Source organism: Cervus canadensis, chromosome 10, assembly GCF_019320065.1.
Source record: "Cervus canadensis isolate Bull #8, Minnesota chromosome 10, ASM1932006v1, whole genome shotgun sequence".
NCBI lineage: Eukaryota > Metazoa > Chordata > Mammalia > Artiodactyla > Cervidae > Cervus > Cervus canadensis.
Window position 1 is genome coordinate 75,315,544 of NC_057395.1, and position 20,312 is coordinate 75,335,855.

The 20,312-nt window shown below is 51.1% G+C and overlaps 1 protein-coding gene across 1 annotated transcript in view; it reads right to left on the reverse strand.

The window, feature by feature from the left end:
• The window catches only part of PREX1 (phosphatidylinositol-3,4,5-trisphosphate dependent Rac exchange factor 1), a 176,302-nt gene that overhangs the window by 67,764 nt on the left and 88,226 nt on the right, over nucleotides 1-20,312 (reverse strand). The window contains exon 5 of the mRNA XM_043480441.1: nucleotides 15,961-16,062. Within this exon, the coding sequence (XP_043336376.1) occupies nucleotides 15,961-16,062 (102 nt within the window). The remainder of the gene's footprint in view (nucleotides 1-15,960; nucleotides 16,063-20,312) is intronic.

Below are 20,312 nucleotides of genomic sequence, written 5' to 3' on the forward strand. Positions count from 1 at the left end.
ACCAAACAGCCTCCAGGTCACCCAGGTCTGAGCCAAGTCCCAACTCTGCTCTGAACAAACTGGGACCTGGAGCTGGGGAACCTCATTCATTCATTCACACATTCAGTAAACGTCCCCTCAGCAGCTCCTCCAAAACAGACAGCGTTCTGGGGGATACATTTGTTAATAAACTAGAAAAATTCTTCACCTGGTGGATATTGCATACGTGCATACTCAGTCGCTCAGTCGTGTCGGACTCTTTGCGACCCTGTGGACTGCAGCCCACCAGGCTCCTCTGCCCACGGGATTCTCCAGACAAGAATACTAGAGTGGGTTGCCAAGCCCTCCTCGGGGGATCTTCCCGACCCAGGGCTCAAACCCCTGTCTCCTACATCCCCTGCACTGCAGGAGGAGTCTTTACCCACCGAGTCACCTGGGAAGCCCCTGGTGGATATTACATTCTAATAAAGAAGATGGGCTTAAAAAAAATCAAGTATATAACTTAAGATTAGACAAATATTATGAAGACACATCAGAACAAGGGGCTACAAGGTCTTGGGCAAGGTGGTGGTCTTTCAAAAAAGGAGGGCAGGGAAGGTTCCCTCTGAGGGGGCTGACATCTGAACAGAGAGTGCAGACAAAGCCAAGGAGGGACTCCTGCAAAAATCTGGGGCAAGAGCATGGCTGGCAGCAGGGACAGCAAATGCAAAGGGGCAGAGTGGGAGCGCGTGGGGAGCGAAAGGGAAACATCCCGGAGGCAGTGTGGCTGGAGGAGAGAAAACGAGAGAGAGAAGAGAAAGAGGGCGAGTCAGAGGCAGAGTCTGGTAGATCACAGAGGCAGTCACAGACACTGCCCCTCCCCGGCCCCCAGCTTTCTCATCTGTAAAATGGGTATAAAGAACACCTTGGGGACTTCCCTGGCGGTCGAGCAGTTGAGCCCTCCAGGGCAGAGGGTACAGGTTCAATCCTTGGTTGGGGAGCTAAGATTCCTGGCCAAACCAGAACATAAACAACAGAAGTAATATTGTAACAATTTCAATAAAGTGTTTAAAAATGGTGCACTGTCAAAAAAAAAAAAAAAAGAAGAAGAACCGCTGGCCTTCATGGGACATGGAGAAAAGATATAAAGAGCCCAATCAGGAGCCTGGATCTCCCAGCCCCGCCCCACCATTTCTCACTCTCCTCTCCCATCTTACCACAGCACAGGCTGGGACATTCCAGAGGACAGGTGAGTCTTAATCCAAGAGTTTCAGCCCCGTAGGAAGTGTGATAAGGAACCGAGACGCAGAGACTAGCCAGGCCTCGAGATATCAGAGGAGATTTTCAGGCTGCACCACCTAACCGACAGGACCGGGCTGGCACAGATAATTTTCTCTAATCAGCTGGCCTCAGTGTGCCCAAATGTTTCAGTATCTCTCCATCTCTCTACTCTCTCAAAAATGACAGATATGACGCTCCAGCCAGTTGGTTCCCAGCACAGCCACAGGTGGGCTCCAGGGCTGCTTCCGCCCCTGGGCAGCTGGGTGACCTTGGCCCAGATGCCCTCCACGCTGGGCTGCAGGTTTATCATCTGAAAACCAGTGATGGGACTTCCCTGTGGTCCAGGGGTTAAGACTCCGTGCTCCCAATGCTGGGGGCCCAGGTTTGAGCCCCTCAGGAAACTAGATCCCACATGCCTCAGCTAAGAGTTTGCAAGCTGCAACTAAAGATCTCATCTGCTGCAACAAAGATCAAAGATACCACATGCCACAACTAAGGCCCGACACAGCTAAATAAATAAATTTTAAGAAAAGAAAAGAAAACCAGTGATGAGAAGGAAGATGGTGATGATGGCTGCAAGCAGCAGTCAATGCTTACTGAGCCTCTACCCTGTGCCTGTAGGTTCTGTTATTATCCCGTTTAACAGATGAGGAGACGGAGGCTCAGCGGGAAGGACCACGGCCTCTGAGAAGTAAGAGGCGGAACCTGGATCTGGACCTGGCCGTCTGGTTCTGCTCATGGTCATCTGTTGGTTCTGCTCATGGTCATCTGTTGTTGTTGTTCAGTGGCTCAGTCATGACCGACTGTTCGCGACCCCATGGACCGCAACAAGCCAGCCCCCTGTCCTTCACTATCTCCTGGAGTTTGCTCAAACTCATGTTCATTGAGTCTATCGTGAGCGGGTGAGTGAGTGAAGTCGCTCAGTCGTGTCTGACTCTTTGCAACCTCATGGACTGTCAGTCCATGGAATCCTCCAGGCCAGAATACTGGAGTGGGTGGCCTTTCCTTTCTCCAGGGGATCTTCCAAAGCCAGGGATCGAACCAAGGTCTCCTGCATTGCAGGTAGATTCTTTACCAGCTGAGCCACCGGGGAAGCCCAAGAATACTGCAGTGGGTACCCTATCTCTTCTCCAGGGAATCTTCCCGACCCAGGGATTGAACCCAGGTCTCCTGCATTGCAGACAGGTTCTTTACCAGCTGAGCCAGCAGGGAAGCCCCTGGTGAGGGGTAAATCAGACACCGTGGGGAAAGCCACCCGGCTAGGAAAGGACAGCCTCGGTGAGCACTGAGTCTCCTCTGGCCAGGTTCAGGCCTGTCGCCGCAGAACAGGACGCGTGAGCTGAGCCTTCGAGCAGCAAAGGGCCGGCCGGGTGTCGGGTGCGTTCAGAGCGTACCCTGCGGAGCACCAGTTTCAAACACGGCCCTCCTCTAGCCACTTTTATCTCTTCTCTGCCAGAACAGAAGCATATCCTAACGGTGCTGAGGTCCAGATGTTCTGTAACCTCAGACCCTAGGGGTTTTCTGAGCGCCTGCCTTGGGCCAGGGACAGGCCAGCGGGGAAGCAAAAGGGGGAGATGGAGCCCTCTCTCTGGAGGCAAGTGAGCTGGGAAAGGTGCTCCAGGGAAGAGGGGGAGGGGAGGGGAGGGGGGAGGGGAGGGGCGGGGAGGGGCGGGGAGGGGGAGGGGCGGGGAGGGGAGGGGCCCAGACAACAGCCCCAAGTGGTGAAAGGGCCCGTGATAAATCAGAGAAGGGGAAGGACAGTGTGGGCCGGAAAGGCATCAAGGAGGAAGTGAGGCAGAGGCAGGCCGGTCACTGAGTATCGAGCTCTTTGCATTGGGTTGGCCAAAATGTTTGTTCAGGTTTTAATAGCATGCAGGAAAACCCGAACAAACTTTCTGGCCAACCCTACACAAGGGACGTATTTCCATTGGTTCCCAAACTCAACAGAGACTGAGCCCAAGACAGCCCTCCAGGAGCTCACAAGAAAGGGAGAACAGTCCACAAGTGGCACGTTAACCACTGACAGTAATAACAAGAGCTAATACTCGGGGAGGGCGTACATTCTTGTCAGGCTCCTGGAACCCTCACACCAGCCCCGTGAGATGGTTCCTGCTTTTACCCTCATTTGACACATGTGAGGACTGAAGCCCAGAGAGGTCAAGCCATCTGCCTGAGGTCACAGAGCAGATTGGAGCCTAACCAGTCTGGCTCTGGGGTCAATGCTCTGAACCGCTATACTGTTTTATAACTTTTCTGAGAGTTAAACAGGAACACTTTCCTCTCTAATAAATATATGTTATATGATGGATAAGTGATAAGTGAAAAATGAGGACAGACAGTGAGGGAGGTGCAAAGGCCTGTCTCTGAGGAGCTGGGCCTCCAGATGGAGACCTGAGCGAAGTGTGGGCATGGGCCATGCAAAAACGTGACGGAATGAGAGGAGCGCAAGCAAAGGCCCTGAGGCAGCAAGAAACAGCAAGGAGGCCAGAGAGGCTGCAGCAGAGTGAGAAAGCAAACATGTGTGATGAGGTTGGAGGTACGCGCTAAACACATCAGGGAAGGCTGGGGTGTGCTCTTCAGGTTCATCCCAAGAGCCTCGGGAAGCAATGGGCGGAGGGGGGCGGGTACGAGCTGAGGCCTAACAACATCCCATTTATTTAGCCTTAACAGAATCCATCTGACTGCCAAGTGGAAGATGCACTGGCAAGAACATAAAATGAATGTAAAAGCCAGAAGACTGGCTAGCGGCTACTGGTCCAGGCGAGAGATGCTCAAGACACGAACCAGGAAACCCGGGTCCTCCTCTGATGGGTTCCCTGAGGGGCTGCCAACACCCAGTAGCTAGTAAAAATGAGAGAAAGGTTAGTTCCCTTTTCTGTCTGTCTGTCCTGACCGAGATCAGTGCTGGGTATAGAGAACTGAAACTCACTCAGCCTTCTGACCAGGCTCCTCACTGGACCAAAACTGAAGGAAAAGTGTTAGTTTTGCTTTCTTGGCTCACAAGGGAGTGTGGGCTCCACTCTGCCCAGCTACAAACTCAAGGCCTGTTCCTGCCCCTGGGCCTTTGCACACACTTTGCCCTTTACTTGCATTCTATCTCCAAACTGTAAGAAGTGGTGCTGCACTGGCATACGGACAGGTATATAGATCAATGGAAAAGAACTGAGAGTCCGGAAATAAATCCTTACATTTCTGGTCAGTAAATTTTTAACAGCGTTAAGACAATTAAATGGGGAAAGAACAGTCTTTTCAACAAATGCTAGTGGGAAACTGGGTATCCACATACAAAAAAAAATAAAGTTGGACTCCTTCTCACACTGTATATAAAAATTAACTCCAAGTGGATCATAGACCTAAAAGTAAGAGCTGAAACTATAAAACAGTTAGAAGAAAACATAGGTGTAAATCTTTGTGACCTTGGGGTAGGCAAAGCATTCTTAGATATGACACCAGATGTATAGGCAACTAAAAGAAATTAGATTAACCGGACTTAAGCAAAATTTAAAACATTGTGCTTCAAAGACTATAAAGAAAGAGAAAAGACAATCTACAGAATGTGTAAATTATTAATACACATTGAACAAGGGACTCGTTTACAGTGTATACAAAAAACTTTTACAACTTAATAAAAAGACAAATAGCTCAATTCTTTTTTTAAAAAAAGCAAAAGGTTTAAATAGACATTTCTCAAAGACAATACACCAATGGCCAATAAACTCATGAAAAGATGCTCAGTATCATTAGTCATTACAGAAATCCAAAACAAAACCACAGTGAGATAACACTTCACACCCCCTAGAATGGCTATAATCAAAATGACAATAACTAGTGTTGGTGAGGATGGAGAGAAATTAAAATCCTCATACACTGCAAGAAGAACTCTAAAATGGTACAGCAGCTTTGGAAAAGAGTTTGGCAATTCCCTAAAGACAACTGGACCTGGCCATACCTCAAACCATGTATCCACATATGTTTCAGTTATGTGAGACTTTTTTTTTTTTTTTTGGCCACATCATGCAGCTTATAGAATCTCAGGTCCCAGACCAGAGATCAAACCCGGCCCTGGCAGTGAAAGTGTAGAGCCCCCTTTTTTTCTTTTTTTTTTTAAATTAGGTCTGCTTGAGCTAGTTTTTCCATCCCTTGTATTTGAAAGAGTCCCTACTGCTTCACAATCCCAGAGAGACTGCAAGGATCTGGAATCCCAAAGATGTCCCAGTCAATCCCAGACAAGCATAAAGTGTGGGTATCTTCAAAATTAATGGAAGCTTGAGCTGCACTAACAAAGGTCTTATATGCAAAAGGAGGGAGGTGAGAAGGCTCCTGCCCAATTCAGAATTTAACACACTGTCTTAGTAAGCTACAACAGAGCCAAGTTCAAAATAGACAGACTACGGTGTTGAAAACCCTGACATCCACATCCAAGGTGGAACAGCTTTATGAACATACAGGGCTTGCTTGGCCCAGAGAAGAGTATTTCTGGAAGGAACCCCAAAGCTGCCTGTTAAGCATCTTGGGCAGGAGGAGCTGGGGGAGGGTCTCCCAGGGGGCCTTAGTGATAAAGAACCCACCTGCCGATGCAGGAGACCTAAGAGACACAGGCTTAATCCCTGGGTCAGGAAGATCCCCTGAAGGAGGGCATGGCAACCCACTCCAGTAGTCTTGCTTGGAGAATCCCAGGGACAGAGGAACCTGGCGAGCTACGGTCCATGGGGTCACACAGAGTCAGACATGACTGAAGGGACTTGGCACACACACACACACGTGTGTGTTGGGAAAACTACATGACCAAGAAGAAACCCTCTGCATCTGTAAGACCTCAGAGGGTCCAAGTAGACTGAGTGTGCATATCTATAAAATGGGATCACAATCAGATCCGAAGGTTGTGGCCAAGATCAAACGGAATGATGAATGCAAAAGTGTTGGTGGTCGGAAAGGACACGATATTTATCATGGTTATTTCCATACTAATAATAGCTCTTACATTTATTATTATTCCTATGTAGTAATAATAACAGTGAAACTTGTAGTCATAAGAGTAATCATAATAGCTAGCACTTGAGTATTTACTAAGTATGCCAAGCACTGTTCTAAACTTCAATTTCTTAAGTCATTTCATCCTCAAATCATCCCAATGAGGTGTGTTGGTCGCTCAGTCATGTCCGACTCTTTTGCGATCCCATGGACAGTAGCCTGCCAGTCTCCTCTGTCCATGGAATTCTCAGGCAAAAATACTGGAGTGGGTTGCCATTCTCTTCTCCAGAGGATCTTCCCAACCCAAGGATGGAACCCAGGTCTCCCGCATCAAAGGCAGATTCTTTACTGTCTGAGCCACCAGGCAAGCCCTTGAGATACCACGTTTATCTTCAGGCTACAGGGAAAGAGACTCAGGGACAGAGCGGCGAGGTCTCTTGTTCAAGGTCACCGAGCCAGAAGGCAGGACCCGGTAGACACCCAACCCCATCCACGGGCCCCTCCAGAAACAGTACCAGTCAGGAATGAACACTTCCAAAAGCAGGCTCTTAGAACAAACACGCAATGTCTGAGCAGAGTCAGGCCCTGGGGACTGCTTAGAAAAACTGGGGGCAGAGAAGGGAGGGGGGTGTGCCCCGGGCACCCAGCAAAGCAGCAGCGGAAGCCCCTCCAGGCGCAGGCTGGGTGACCTCTCCCCAGCATCCGTCCAGCCAGCCCTGTGTGGTTTCAGAAGCGGGGCCTGAGGTGAGGGCTTCCTGGAAGAGAGGATGTCAGAGCAGAGGAGTCGCCACTTCCGCCGGGGGCCCCGTCACCCCCTTCCCCCCCCCGTCACCTTTACCAAAAGGACACCTGCTTGTGTCCACCCTGGCTGGCCACGTCGTGTCCCCAGAGGCGTGGGCTCGGGGCCTCCAACTCCAGGCCAAACCGGGGCATCAAGGAAACGAGACTGCAGCCGACTCCTCCTTTCTGGCCCAGCCTGGCTCAAGATTCAGAACACGGGGCAAAGGGGCGAGGAGGAGGCAGGGAGAAGACAGGCCCCCGCTTTCCCATCCTCTCCCTCGTCATGGAGTCCAAGCGAGGCCACTCCAGGCCTGCTCCCAGGGCGTGTTCAAGAACCTTCCATCTCCCAGCCACAGCTCCCAGCTCAAGGAGAGCATGGCAAAGTGGGGATTCCCCGGTGGTTAGGACTCTGCACTTTCACTGCTGAGGCCGCGAGTTTGATCCCTGGGGGACCTGAGCCGACCCAACGAGCCTGGGGTCTGGGACTTTACACGACACAGACACACTCTCTTCTCCCTCGTGGCCACGCTAATCAGAGGCAGGTCTGAGGCTGCTGGAGGCCAGTGCAGCAACCATGAGACGAGAAACTCCCGGGAACAAGGCGGATACAGAGGAAAACCGAGCCAGGAGACGGGAAGAGCCTGACCATCACTGGAGCCCCTGGATACAGCCATGAGAAGACAGATCCATAAAATCATGGTGTGAAAATAGCTGGATCTGTCACTGGAAGAAGGGGCAATATCCACTACTCACTGTGACGTGGGCTTGATGGAGGCTCAAGAGGAGACATGAGAGGTGAAAGGCATGCTGTCTCCTCTACAAAGAGAAGACGGCAGCCTGGAGGTTGGGACGGTCACCAATGGGGGCTGGATCCCATGGAGCACCCCCACTTTCTGTGGATACTTCAGCTGGCTCCAGGAAGGGCAGATCTTGCACCCAACTGTGGCTATGTCCACAGACCTCCACCTGAGGCACCCCCATCGAAAGCTCAGCAAGCCAAGCTCTGATCTCTTTTATTAAGATTTTTCCTGTATTTCAGTTCTGGGTCCTTGCATGCCCTATCTAGGGCGACAGCAGGATGCAGATAAAGGGGCAGTGACAAGACCCACCACCCTTTGCAAGAAAAAGAAAACAAGAAACAAAAAAACATGTGGAAGTCCAAGAAAACCCAGAACTGAAAAAGCTGTCTGGCATAAAACAACAAAAGCTCCATGTGCGGCAACTGTATGAATTATATCTCATGCCAATGTGTTTCCGATCTTAACAGTTCCAGCCCCTGCTACATGTTTGTAAACTGTAGCCCCTTGGATGAATTAATGGGAGAAAAGAAATAATGTAGAAGAGTCTTTTAAACTCCTTCCTTCCACTTGGGGAAACAGCAGAGAAGACAACAGGAAAAGGGCTCAGGTCTGGGAGTTCCCATTCTGGCTTTGACCAGGACATGCCATGTGACCTTGGGCAGGTCGCCTCCCCTTTCTGAGCCTTGGTCTCCTGGCTGCGCAGGGCAGGACTGTATCAGAGCCTGGGTCACCATCCTGGCCCAGCAGGCCAAATGCTACTGCCAGGCTCTCTCAGCAAAGCTTCCCTGGTGGCTCAGTTGGTAAAGAATCTGCTTGCAATGCAGGAGACCCAGGTTCGATCCCTGGGTCAGGAAGATCTCCTGGAGAAGGGAATGGCAACCCACTCTAGTATTCTTGCCTGGAGAACCCCACGGACAAAGGAGCCAGGCTGGCTACAGTCCCACAGGGTTGCAAAGAGTCAGACATGACAGTGTGACTAACTTTCACTTTTCACTCAGCAAAGCAGAAGTTCTGGCCACCTTGGGTCTGCGTTTCCACCGGACAACAAAAATGGGCTGACCTCAGTGGTGGCCACCCCCTTAGATGGGACCATGCCCATTTTACAGATCGGGTAATGGGGGCACAGAGGTTCAGCAACCTCAGTCACACAGCTAAGAAGAGGTGGAGCTAGATTTCCAAACTCAAATTCTTTTTTTTTTTAATATTTATCAATCTTTGGCTGCATCCAGTCTTAGTTGCACACGGGCTCCAGAGCATGTAGGCTCTGCAGATTACAGCACGCAGGCTCTCTAGTTGAGGCACCCAGGCCTAGTTGCCCCATGGTGTATGGAATCTTAGTTCCCAAACCAGGAATCGAACCTGTGACCCCTGCATCAGAAGGCAGATTCTTAACCACCAAACCACCAGGGAAGTCCCCAAACTCAGACCCTTAACCACTATGCAGAGTGTAGCAGGAAGCAGGATGCAGGCAGCGCTCCCAGGAAGAGTGATCTGGGAGGGTCCCTAGCAAGATCAAAAATCAGCTTGGCTTTGAAAGGAGCGGGTAAGGGCAGGCGTCCCACCCAGAGGGAGTCGAGTGGCCCCAGGCCATCTTTGTTCAGCACAGGGGAAAGAGCTGGTGCAGCCGGAGGTGCTGAAGCATCTGTGGGCAAGGTGTCGGGGCTCAGCCCACGAGGCCAGACGCAGGGTGGGCACTGCGGTTCGGGGAGCTGGGGCAGCGGGGGCCACAGCGAAGAGACCTGTGACTTCCTGTGTCTCCTTGGCAAGATGGTGACAACGCCAGAACCCCAGCAGATGAGGAACTCGTTTCATAACCTCAGGGTCAGAGAATTCCACAGAGATGACCGGAGGTAGCCAGAATGGAGGGAGAGAACTCTGGCAAATCGATACAAACAGTAACTCTCCAATAGAAAATGGGCAAACGATGTGACAAGGCAGTTGTCATTAAATGCACTCACCTCCCCCACCACCGACCTGGTCCAGGACCACTCACGTCAGTGCACGCCCCCCCCCCACCTCCATCACCCCATCGTCCATTCTCCGTATGCAGCCTGAGGGATCCCATGAGAACTAAGATCCTATCTCTCCTCTGCTCAAAACCTTCCCATGCTGCCCACCTCACTCAGAGCAGATGGAGACCCCACAAGGCCCTGCGGAACCTGGGCCCATCACCTCTCTAACCTCACTCCCCACTCTCCCTCTCAAGTCCTCCCCTCTGCTCACACTGGCCTCCGAGATATTCCTCAGATGCACTCCTGCCTCAGGGCCTCTGCACTGGCTTCTCTCTCTGAAAGACTCCTCCCCCAGGTGCCTGTATAGCCCCCTCCCTCACCTCCTTGAGGTCTTTGCACGAATATCACTTTCTCAGTCTGTCACTCCTGGACCTTACTAATCCCCACTGCAATCATTCCATCTAAACATGCATACATTCCCTATTCATTCGTTGTCAGTCTCTTCCCCTCCCACTCCATCCCCCCACCCTACCCCACAGAATGTCAGAACACAGAGGAAAGGGTTTGGGCAGTTTTTGTTCACTCTGTCTCCAGCACTTAGTATAGGGCCTGATGCATAACAGTTGCTCAATAAATGATTGGTAAATGAATGGACATCACATCATGTATGGACGTGAGAGTTGGACTATAAAGAAAGCTGAGCGCTGAAGAATTGATACTTTTGAACTGTGGTGTTGGAGAAGACTCTTGGGAGTCTCCTTGGACTGCAAGGAGATTCAACCGGTCCATCCTAAAGGAAATCAGTCCTGAATGTTCATTGGAAGGACTAATGTTAAAGCTGAAACTCCAATACTTTGGACACCTGATGCGAAGAACTGACTCATTGGAAAAGACCCTGATGCTGGGAAAGATTGAAGGAAGGCAGGAGGAGAAGGGGACAACAGAGGATGAGATGGTTGGATGGCATCACCGACTCAATGGACATGAGCTTGAGTAAACTCTGGGTCTTGGTGGACAGGGAGGCCTGGCGTGCTGCAGTCCATGGGGTCACAAAGAGTCGGACACGTCTGAGCAGCTGAACTGACTAAACTGAAATGAACGAACAGCTCCAAAAACCAGAGACACCGCAGCACCAACCGTGGCTTCCTGGAGGTATTCGGGAAGACAGGAGGGATTTGCTAAGAAAGCTCCATCTTCACCGTGTGATTCACTGTGTTTGGTGCTGTCTTCTCCTCTCCCCCACCACCCACCCCAACATAAAGTTTTCTCCCGTGCCACCTAAAACACTTTGGCGAGCTGCCAGTGGTACACGGCCCCTGCTCTGAGAAACACACCCCTCCCCAGTCATCCCCTGGCACCAAGAACTGATGCCAACACCGCCTTAGTGATGGACCACAGACCATCCCCAGGGCCACCCCACCCCTGACGGCCAAGCAAACAGAGGTGACAACCGAATGGCGAGGTGCTCAGGCTGTGTGTGGGTGACAGCTCCATCACCACGCCAACAGGCGTGGGAGGTGCAGAAAACACCAGAGTCTGTGCAGGGCCCCAAGGCTCTACCTGGAGCAGAGACTCTGAACAGCGTCCCTGACACAACAGCCCTGCAGCAGTGGTCCCAGAAGATGGCCCCCTGTTTGGGCCCAAGAGGTCTGATCAGACTCCTTACGGAGGTGAGGACAAGGGGTAGGTAGGAAGGAAGACAGGTCTGGAGGAAGGGGAGAGTCCAGCCTTTGGTTTCAGACGTGGTAGGCAGAAGATGCCTGTGAGACATTCAGGTGGAGAAGCCAGTGGCAAGACGAACAAGCCCACAGTTCAGGCAAGAGGTGCAGGCTGGAAGTCACTGGGCAGAGATGGGGGTCTGAAGCCATGGGAATGTCCACCTCGGAACTTCTACGTGGATGTTCACAGCAGCGCTAGTCACAAAAGCCAGAAAGTGGAAACAACCCAAGCACCCTTCAACTGATGAATGGATACATCAGAACGCGGTATCCCCACACAAGGGAATGTCATTCCATCATAAAAAGGAATAAAGATGTGATGGACACAATGACATGGATGAGCCTTGAAGACACCCTGCTGAGTGAAAGGAGCCAGACAAGAGAAACTACACTTCATACGACTGCACTCACATGAAATGTCCAGAGTAGGCAAAGTTGCAGGAGCAGAAAGTAAATGAGTGCTTGCTGGGGGTCTGGCGGGGAGGAAGGGAAAGGGAAGTGGCTGCTCGTGGATCCAGAGTTTCTCTCGGGAGTGATGAAAATGTTCTAAAATTACTGTGCTGGTGATGGTTGCACAACTGTTGAATCTTCTTTAAGAAGGAGGGGCACAGAATGGTCGAGGCTACTGCAGACACAAGTGCAGATGGAGGAAGGCCCCTGGACAGAGGCTGGGGCCCACCTATGCTTGGAGGCCTACAAGGTGAGGAAGCGGCAAAGGAGACTGAGAGGGAGGGGTCAGAGAGGCAGGAGACAAAGCGAAGAGGGGACTGGAGGGGCAGCTGTCCCCTTGAAGCCGATGGGCACCCTCACTTGGCCCCCTGCTGGCCTCAACCCTTCTTCCACTACGGACATGGGTCCAGTCCCAGACTGAGAGCTCCTGGGCCAGGCCCTGGGTCTGCCTTGCTCGTGACTGCGGTCCTGAGGTGTGGCAGAAGCTGGTGTGCAGCGAGCAACGTCAGATACACACGTCATCCGGCGACAGCGACAAGGGTCAGGGTCAGTGGGTCTCCCCTCGGGCACCTGCCATCTGAGCCCCGGGGGCATCACCCCAAGCCTGAATCATTCTCCTGGAAACGTTGATGGAAAACTCAACAAAGCCTGAAAATGCCAACTGTCTATCCCAGGCCTGGGCTGCAGGCTGAAATAGAATGTTCCAGCTATTCTTAGGCAACATTCAAGTTCAGCTTTTTGGGGCAGTTCCCAAAAGAGGCTTTCATTCTCGCTTCTTCCCCCTTCCCACCCAGGCTCCTCAACCCTGTTCGCCTCCTCAATTCAAAGTTCAGCTCAAACAAGGGGGCTCAGACAGAAGGCCACGGGGACAGCTGCGAGGGCGTCAGAGTCGGAGGGGGTGGGGGCAGGACAGAGGGTTGGGGCTCAGCTGCCCCACGCTCGTGGGATCATCTTTGGAAATCCGCTGGAAAATGTGACGGGACGGAGGAACTCAGGAGGGGTACGAAGAGTTCCCCTCCACCCCAGCTGTTTTCTGATGCAAACATTCCAGCTGCGGGTGCCAAAGGCCAGGACACTCTGAGCAACTGTGCCGGGCGGGAGCATGGCATGGCCCCACGGAATCTCGGGCCCTGCTGGCTGGTCCCCAGGGCTCTCTGAGCCCCGGATAAACACAGCTGGAGATGGAGGAAACAGGGAGTGTAAACAGCCATTTGGTCTGGAGGGAAACCCACAGCCCTGCTTCATCACTGTTTCCTGTGGGCAGTTGATCCTGCATCAGTTGCCAGTGGGTTCTGTTTCTCTCTGCCCAGGGAAACCAGAGCCCAGCATCTCCACCAGACCAAACTGCAGCCCCTGGGGCTTAGCAGGTCCCAGACCCACCTGGACTTCACATGGTGAGCTTAGAGGCCCCGGGGAGACACAGGTCCAGCCCCCCGGCTTGTTAAAAGACAGAAACTGCCTTTCCGAGTGGCCACTGGGATCCTAGACTTTCCCAAGGTCCAGAAACCAAACATTAATCCCTAGGCAACCTTGGCTAGGGTCTGGGGCTATAGCTGGTGATGCTTCTAATCAGTCACATATTCAAGGATTTGAAATCCAGGAAAGAAGGGGCAGACCAGCCACTGAGCCACAAAACGCAAGGCTACCAACCTTCTCCAGGCCCCATCTAGGGAACTGAGAAGGCCAGCACCCCTGACACACCAGCGCTTTGGCAGTTTAGACTCTCCAAAGTGCTTCTCAACAGGCCGTGTAGCCTGACGGTTAGGGGGCAGAACTCTAGCCTCGGACTGCCCGTGGTCCCTGCTGCTTACCTAACATGTGGCCTTAAACGGGCCACTTCCTTTCTCTGCCTCTGGGCCTCATCTCAAAAATGAGGCTGATCCCAGTGCCTACCTCATTGAGTTTAGAATTAAATAAATAAATGTTTGATCACGATATCAACCCTACCTGTTTGTATTGATACTAACACTGTGTTACAGATGGGAAACTGAGGCACGGGGAAGCCCCAAGTTTACGCAGCCAGTAAATGGCAGACCCAGGATTCAAACCCAGACAGCCTGTGACTGCAGTTCCTGGCTCTCATCCAGGGGTCAGCAAATTTTCTCTATAAAGGGCCAGATTGTAAATATTTCAGGCTTTGCTGGCCACATCCGGTCTCTGTCACATATGCTTCTTTGTTTGTCTTGGGGGCTTTTTTAACAACCTTTAAAAAAATGCAAACACCATTCTTAGCCCGCGGATTGTACAAAAACAGCCCATGAGCTGGATTTTGGCACACAGGCCACAGTTTTGCCAGCCCCTGCCCTGAACCACCACAGAACGCTAACTCTTGGACACTGGCAACTGATTCAAGTTTGGCAAACACACCAAAGACATCAAACAAAGCCCATCTGCAGGTCCACTGCAGTCTACAGGTTACCAGTTTACAAGTTCCACCTGGAGCTTCTTCAGCACCAAGGTGAAGAGGTGAGCCTCGTATGGCATTTCCAACATCTGTTTGGGGATCAAAGAAGCTGCAACAACTGTAGATGGCTCTTCCGGATCCCCAGGGCAGACAAGCAGCAGCAGGCAAGAGGGAGCATAGGGAGAGCTGGGTGCCACCACCCACTGTTATACACGTGAAAGGTCTGTGTTCACAGGCAGAGTGGATGGCCCTTGAAAGGGTCTGGTCCAACTCAGAGGCTCAAGGGTCACCCATCGCCTCCAGCAGAAAGGTTGTTCAAGAATACCCTAGTATCAGGCTGGCCAAAAATTCATTTGAATTTTTCCATTACATATCACGGAAAAACCTGAAGAAACTTTTTGGCCATCTCAGCACTTTCCCCCCTTCCCTCTCCCTTTCAGCTCATGGAGCAAAGACGCGTGTGGCCCCAGTGAGCAGGTGTGTGAATGAGGCACCACCAGCCAACTTAATCCACCAGCAGGGACCCCAGAGAACAGCTGTCAGACGCAAGGCCTTCAGGATGGAGCCAGGGCAGGCCCAGGCCAACAGCCACCATGACTAAGGGCTGAAAACCCTGGGCTGAAAGCAGTAGATGGTAGCAGAGCCATCCACCCAGCCGGGGACCTGCCCAGAAGCCAAATCCGAAGCTGATAATCAAGGCTTCTCAGGCTCCCACGCAAGCAGCACACCTTCCCCTGGTCTGCCTGACCAAGACTAAGTCAAATGTGGGTGGGCAGGGAAGGAGACAGCCGATGCGTGGATGGCTCTGGTTCGCCCACCCAGCATCTCCCCGCCCCATCTCCCCGCCCCAACCCCTCATCCACAAAGAACCCAAACTTTGGTGAGGGGCTCCCTCTCTCTCATCACTGGACTTGCGGCCTGTGCAATCCAGGGATTGGTTGGAGCACATGACATAAGTCTGTGCCAATCAGAGCTCACTTGCTCAGGGTGAATGGTTCAGGGGTGGAGCACCTGACTCTGGTCTCTGCCAATCAGAACATGACGCTGCCCCGCTCACTGTTATTGGACCATATCTCAGCCAATCAGAGCTCATCATGATGGGGTCAGGGGTCCCAAGTCCAGGTGTCCAAGTCCAGGTAAATGAGAGGCGAATAAATAACACAAGCAAAGACTTACTGTAATCAGTTCAAATTCAAGCACTGTGACTCAGGCCCAAGTTATTCCTAATGTCGCATTCTCCTGGCCATAGATGGCTAAAACCTGAATGACTCTCGGGACTTCTGTCAGAGCTGCTGGAAATGAGGCTCTCTCTTCCCCATTGTCTTTGAACTGGATAGGGTGCAAGGCTGCAGCAAATACAGCCACTTGCTACCACACTGAAAAGAAGGCTGAAAGGTGGGAAGCAGAACTGAACCAGAAAGAAAGCGGCAGGGCCCTGGCTTGGATGCAGCCCAGCCCAAAACTAATGTCGCCCCTAGGCTTCTCAGCTACTTAAACCAGCAAGCTTTATACTTTGCTTAAGCCTGACAGAGCTGAATTTTCTGTCGGTTCAAAATCAGGGAAAGACACTACATTGTAAAGCAATTTTACTCCAGTAGAATTTTTTTTTTTTTTAATCAGCCAAAGGAATAGGGGGAACGACTCACCTTGAGGAGGAGGGGGTACTTGCAGATCCTCTGAATAGGAGACAACAGGTAGCCCTCCAGAGGGATGTCCGTGGTCTTCCGGCCTCCGAGAAGCATGCAGCTCTGCAAAGAGACAGGAGACCTTCATCAGAACTCACCAAAGACAGCCAAGGAGTCTGGTCACCCTCAAATAATCATGGGAAGCGCTTGCAAAACGGAGCTATATGCAAAAACTTTGGAAGCAACTTAACAACACCGAGGACAGGAAGAAATTTGTAAGGTCTACAATCCAGCACAAACCCTAGATCAGAAGTTGACAAATGATAGCCCAGGGGCCAAATCCTGTTTTGTCAATTAAATTTCTTATTGGAACACAGCCATACTCATTTGTTTACATACTGTCCGTGACTGCATCCAAGCTATAATGGCAGAGCTGAGTAACTGTAATAGAGACCTTATAATTGCAAAACCCAAAATATTTACTCTCTGGCCTTTTACAGAAAAGTCCCCCAACCCCTGATCTACAGAAACTCACACACACGCACCAGGACACAGGAACATGGACACTCAAAACTGCCTTGTTTGTAGCAGCAAACAACGGAAGGCAACCTGAAAAATGTTTGCAGATTTCTACAATGGTACACTACGCACTCGTGAAAACGGGAGAACTGAAGCTCTCTGTAGCAATATGGGTGAACCTCAAAAACATGCTCTTGAGCAAAAAAAGGAAACAAGAGTATGTATGATGTGAACTCATTTATATAAAGCTTTGAACGACACACAGAACAAAACTAGACGTTCTTTACAGAGAATCTATGGGTACTAAAGCAGAAAGTCATGCATGGGAAAGAAATGTACCAAGTTACAAGTCTACCACGGTCTCTCTCCACACCCCTCACAGTCCCTAATGAGGGGCTGTCCCTAGCCAAGTCACAGTTCCTAGTCCAGTCGCTAGGGCTCAGCACAGCCCAGTGAATGAATGAATGAACAAATGAGTCAATGAACAAACTGCCAGCACATCCAGCAATGAAGGGGTCTCAGCCTTCCTCCTCAACAGCATGCTCGCAGACTGGAAATGGAACAGGACTCCTGGGAAAAGGGATCCCCATCCTATCAATCATTCATTCATTCTACAAATACACAATGCGTGCTTACTATGCACTGGACACAGTTCCAAGCACTGGGGAACTGCTCAAGAAAGCAGACAAATTCCCTGCCGTACGGTCAAGGCTAAATAAGACTAGAGAACGTTTACCATGCGCTGACCATGCTTAAGGTTCTGTGCCTTGGCTTCACCCACAAGTAAAGTTTATGCTCACAGCCCTAGAATGAACCAGATCCCCATTCCAGATGGGCAAACTGGCACTCAAGAGCCGGAAGCACTGGCCCAAGTCTCAGACCTGCGTCCACTGCCTCTTGGGGACCTTTGCGGACGCTCTCCTTGGAGAAGCAGAGTCCCAGGGACCCTGGGGCCCTGCTCTGGCAGGAGCGGCATGGCTCCCAGCCCCACATCTACGCCTGGCACAGATGGGGGGTCGGGGCTGCAGCAGCTGGGATATGCCAGGCCCCATGCCGTTCACACTCGGGCCTTTGTCCTCCGAGCCAGCGGTCCCCACAGGCTGCCCTGGTGATGTCAGCTCTGGGCAGAGAGAGGGGGACTGGGAGTGGAGGCTGCTTTCCAGACGCCCCCAGGGCTTGGCGGGAGAAAGGCCTGGCTCTTTGTTCAGGATCAAGAAGTTTTCACAGGACTGTCACAGCCACCACCTCCTCTTCACCCCAAACATCCTAGATTATTGTTTCACTTTATTTTCATTTTAAAAAAAAAAAAAGCAAGCACACACAGAGCTATTCACTATTCTAATAAGATTATGCCCCGGGCAGTATGGGAAGAACTTTTGAGAATCCTCTCTTCAAACCATCCTAATCCACAGAACTGATCCAGGTGACGTGTCATCCTCAGCCTCTTCCCAACCTTCTAAAGGCAGCTGTGCCCGGCGTGGTCCCAGGTCCTCTTTCCACCCACACTTATCCCCACCTTACCTCATCCAGACCCATCACTCTCACCTCTTTAACCGTCCTTTATGAAGAAACACTCAGCTTTCTATCTCCAGCCTGGCCCCTAGGCTCCCTACACCCCATACTCAAATCTCTGATTCTGGCCCAAATTCCCACCTGGAAATCTAACAGGCATCGTAAACCTCATATATATCCAAAAGGAAATTCTTTTCTATTTACCTCTCATCCTGGCTCCGACTCAGCCTTCACCATTTCAGGAAATCATATCTCCACTCTTCCAGCTGTTTGGGCTCCAAACCCTGGAGTCATCTTTGATTCCTCTCGTTCATTAATACACCAAAGCCAAGCACACAGCAAATGTTGTCAGCTGGACAATCGGACTCTACATGAATCCGACTACCTCTCAAACTCAAAGTTTTTTTTCAAAGAGTGGTAAAACTTTTTGATAGCCAATGTTACCTATATATCTTGGTGATATATAGCATATTAATGTATAATATGGGCTTCCCAGGTGGCTCAGTGGTAAAGAATCTGCCTGCCAATGCTGGAGATGTAGGAGATGTAGGTTCAATCCCTGCGTGGGGAAGATTCCCTGGAGAAGGAAATGGCAACCCACTGCAGTATTCTTGTCTGGAATACTCCACAGACAGAGGAGCCTGGAGGGCTACAGTCTATGGGGTCACAAAGTCGGACACGACTGGATGACAGAGCCCTCAAACACTACCACCCCATCTTCACCACCATCATCTCTTGCCTGGATGGTTGCAGCAGCCCTTGAAGGGGATTGAATCATGCCCCCCTCCAAGTGTCCCACCCACCCGGAATCTCAAAATGTGACCTTCTTTTGAAATAAGGTCTTCACAGATATAATTAGTTAAATTAAGATGAGGTCATTCTCATTCGGGATTAGGGTGGGCCTGAAACTAACCAGCTCCGTGCCTGTGAAAGAGAAGGACAGCACACAGAGAAGGCAGACAAGTGAAGAGGGAGCCAGAGGCTGAAGGTCTGGTCCACAAGGCAGAAACACGTGAGGCCACCAGAAGCTAGCAGAGCAAAGGCAAGGTCCTGCCCGGGGGCCTTCGAAGGGAGCACGGCTCTGCCGACACAGTGGTCTGAGACTTCGGGCTGCAGCAGTGTGAGAGAATCATTCTGTTCTAAGCCACCCAGCTCGTGAGCATTGTAACAGCAGCCCAGGACAACCCACACAAGCCCCCAGCCTGGTCTCCGCCCAGCTTCCACCGTCACAGGGCCAAGGAGAGCCGTCCAAAATGCAGATGAGTGCACGTCACTCCTCCTCTCAGAACCATCCCATAGTTTGCATCCCACTCAGACTAAAATTGAATATTCTATTGAAAGGACTGCCACATGCTCCAACCTGGATGCATCTCACAGACGTTCTGCGGAGCGAAAGAAGGCAGACACAAAAGCCTCCTTGTGACTCCATTCATGAACCATTCTAGAACAGGCAAAACTAACCTTTCGTGAGAGAACCTGGCACAGAGGTTACCTCTGGCTGCACAGAGGGGCATGACTGGGAAAGGGGATGGAGGAGGGCGCTTTCCGGAGTGATGGAAGGGTTCTAAATCTTGATCTCGGGGGTGGCTCCACGGGAGCACACATATGGGAGAATTCATTATGCTGTGAGTACATTCACTGCACGTATGCTACCCGGCAATAAAAAAAAGCTTTCTAAAAATCTCAGATTCGTTCCATTGTCTAGATGCTCCTTCATTATCTGGTCTCTTTCAGTCTTTCTCCTACCCCACATCCTTCTACTTTTCCTCTCAAACTCTCCAATACAACCACCATGCCCTTCTCGCTATTCCCCAAACACACGCAGGCCTCAGGACCTTGGCACTTGCAATCCTCTACCTAGAATACTTTCTCTCCAGATACGACTTGTCTCTCACTCTTAATTTTATCCAGGTCTCTGCTTAAATGTCACCTAAGATGCTGTTTATCCAAAGAACCATCTAAAATAGCAGCCGCCACCCAAAAACATCCTGTCGTCCTTAACTTACTTTATTTCCTGCAGAGGACTTAATGCCACGTGACATACTGTGGAAATCTCCCCTATGAGAATGGCCATTCCATGAGAGCAGGGACTCTTCTTGCCTTGGTCACTGTTGCATCCCCAGGACTTAGAATGATCCCGACCACATGTCAGGCAACTCAAAATGAAACTGGTGAATGAATAAGTGAATCCATTATCCCCATTTTACAGACAAGAAACTGAGGCACAGAGAGATGAACTCCCTGCCCCATCTCTCCGCTAGTGCACAGCACATCATGAATGGAAAGCAGATGGTGTCTGTTCCCAGTGCCTTAGCATCCCATAATAGGCTCGAGACGGCTCT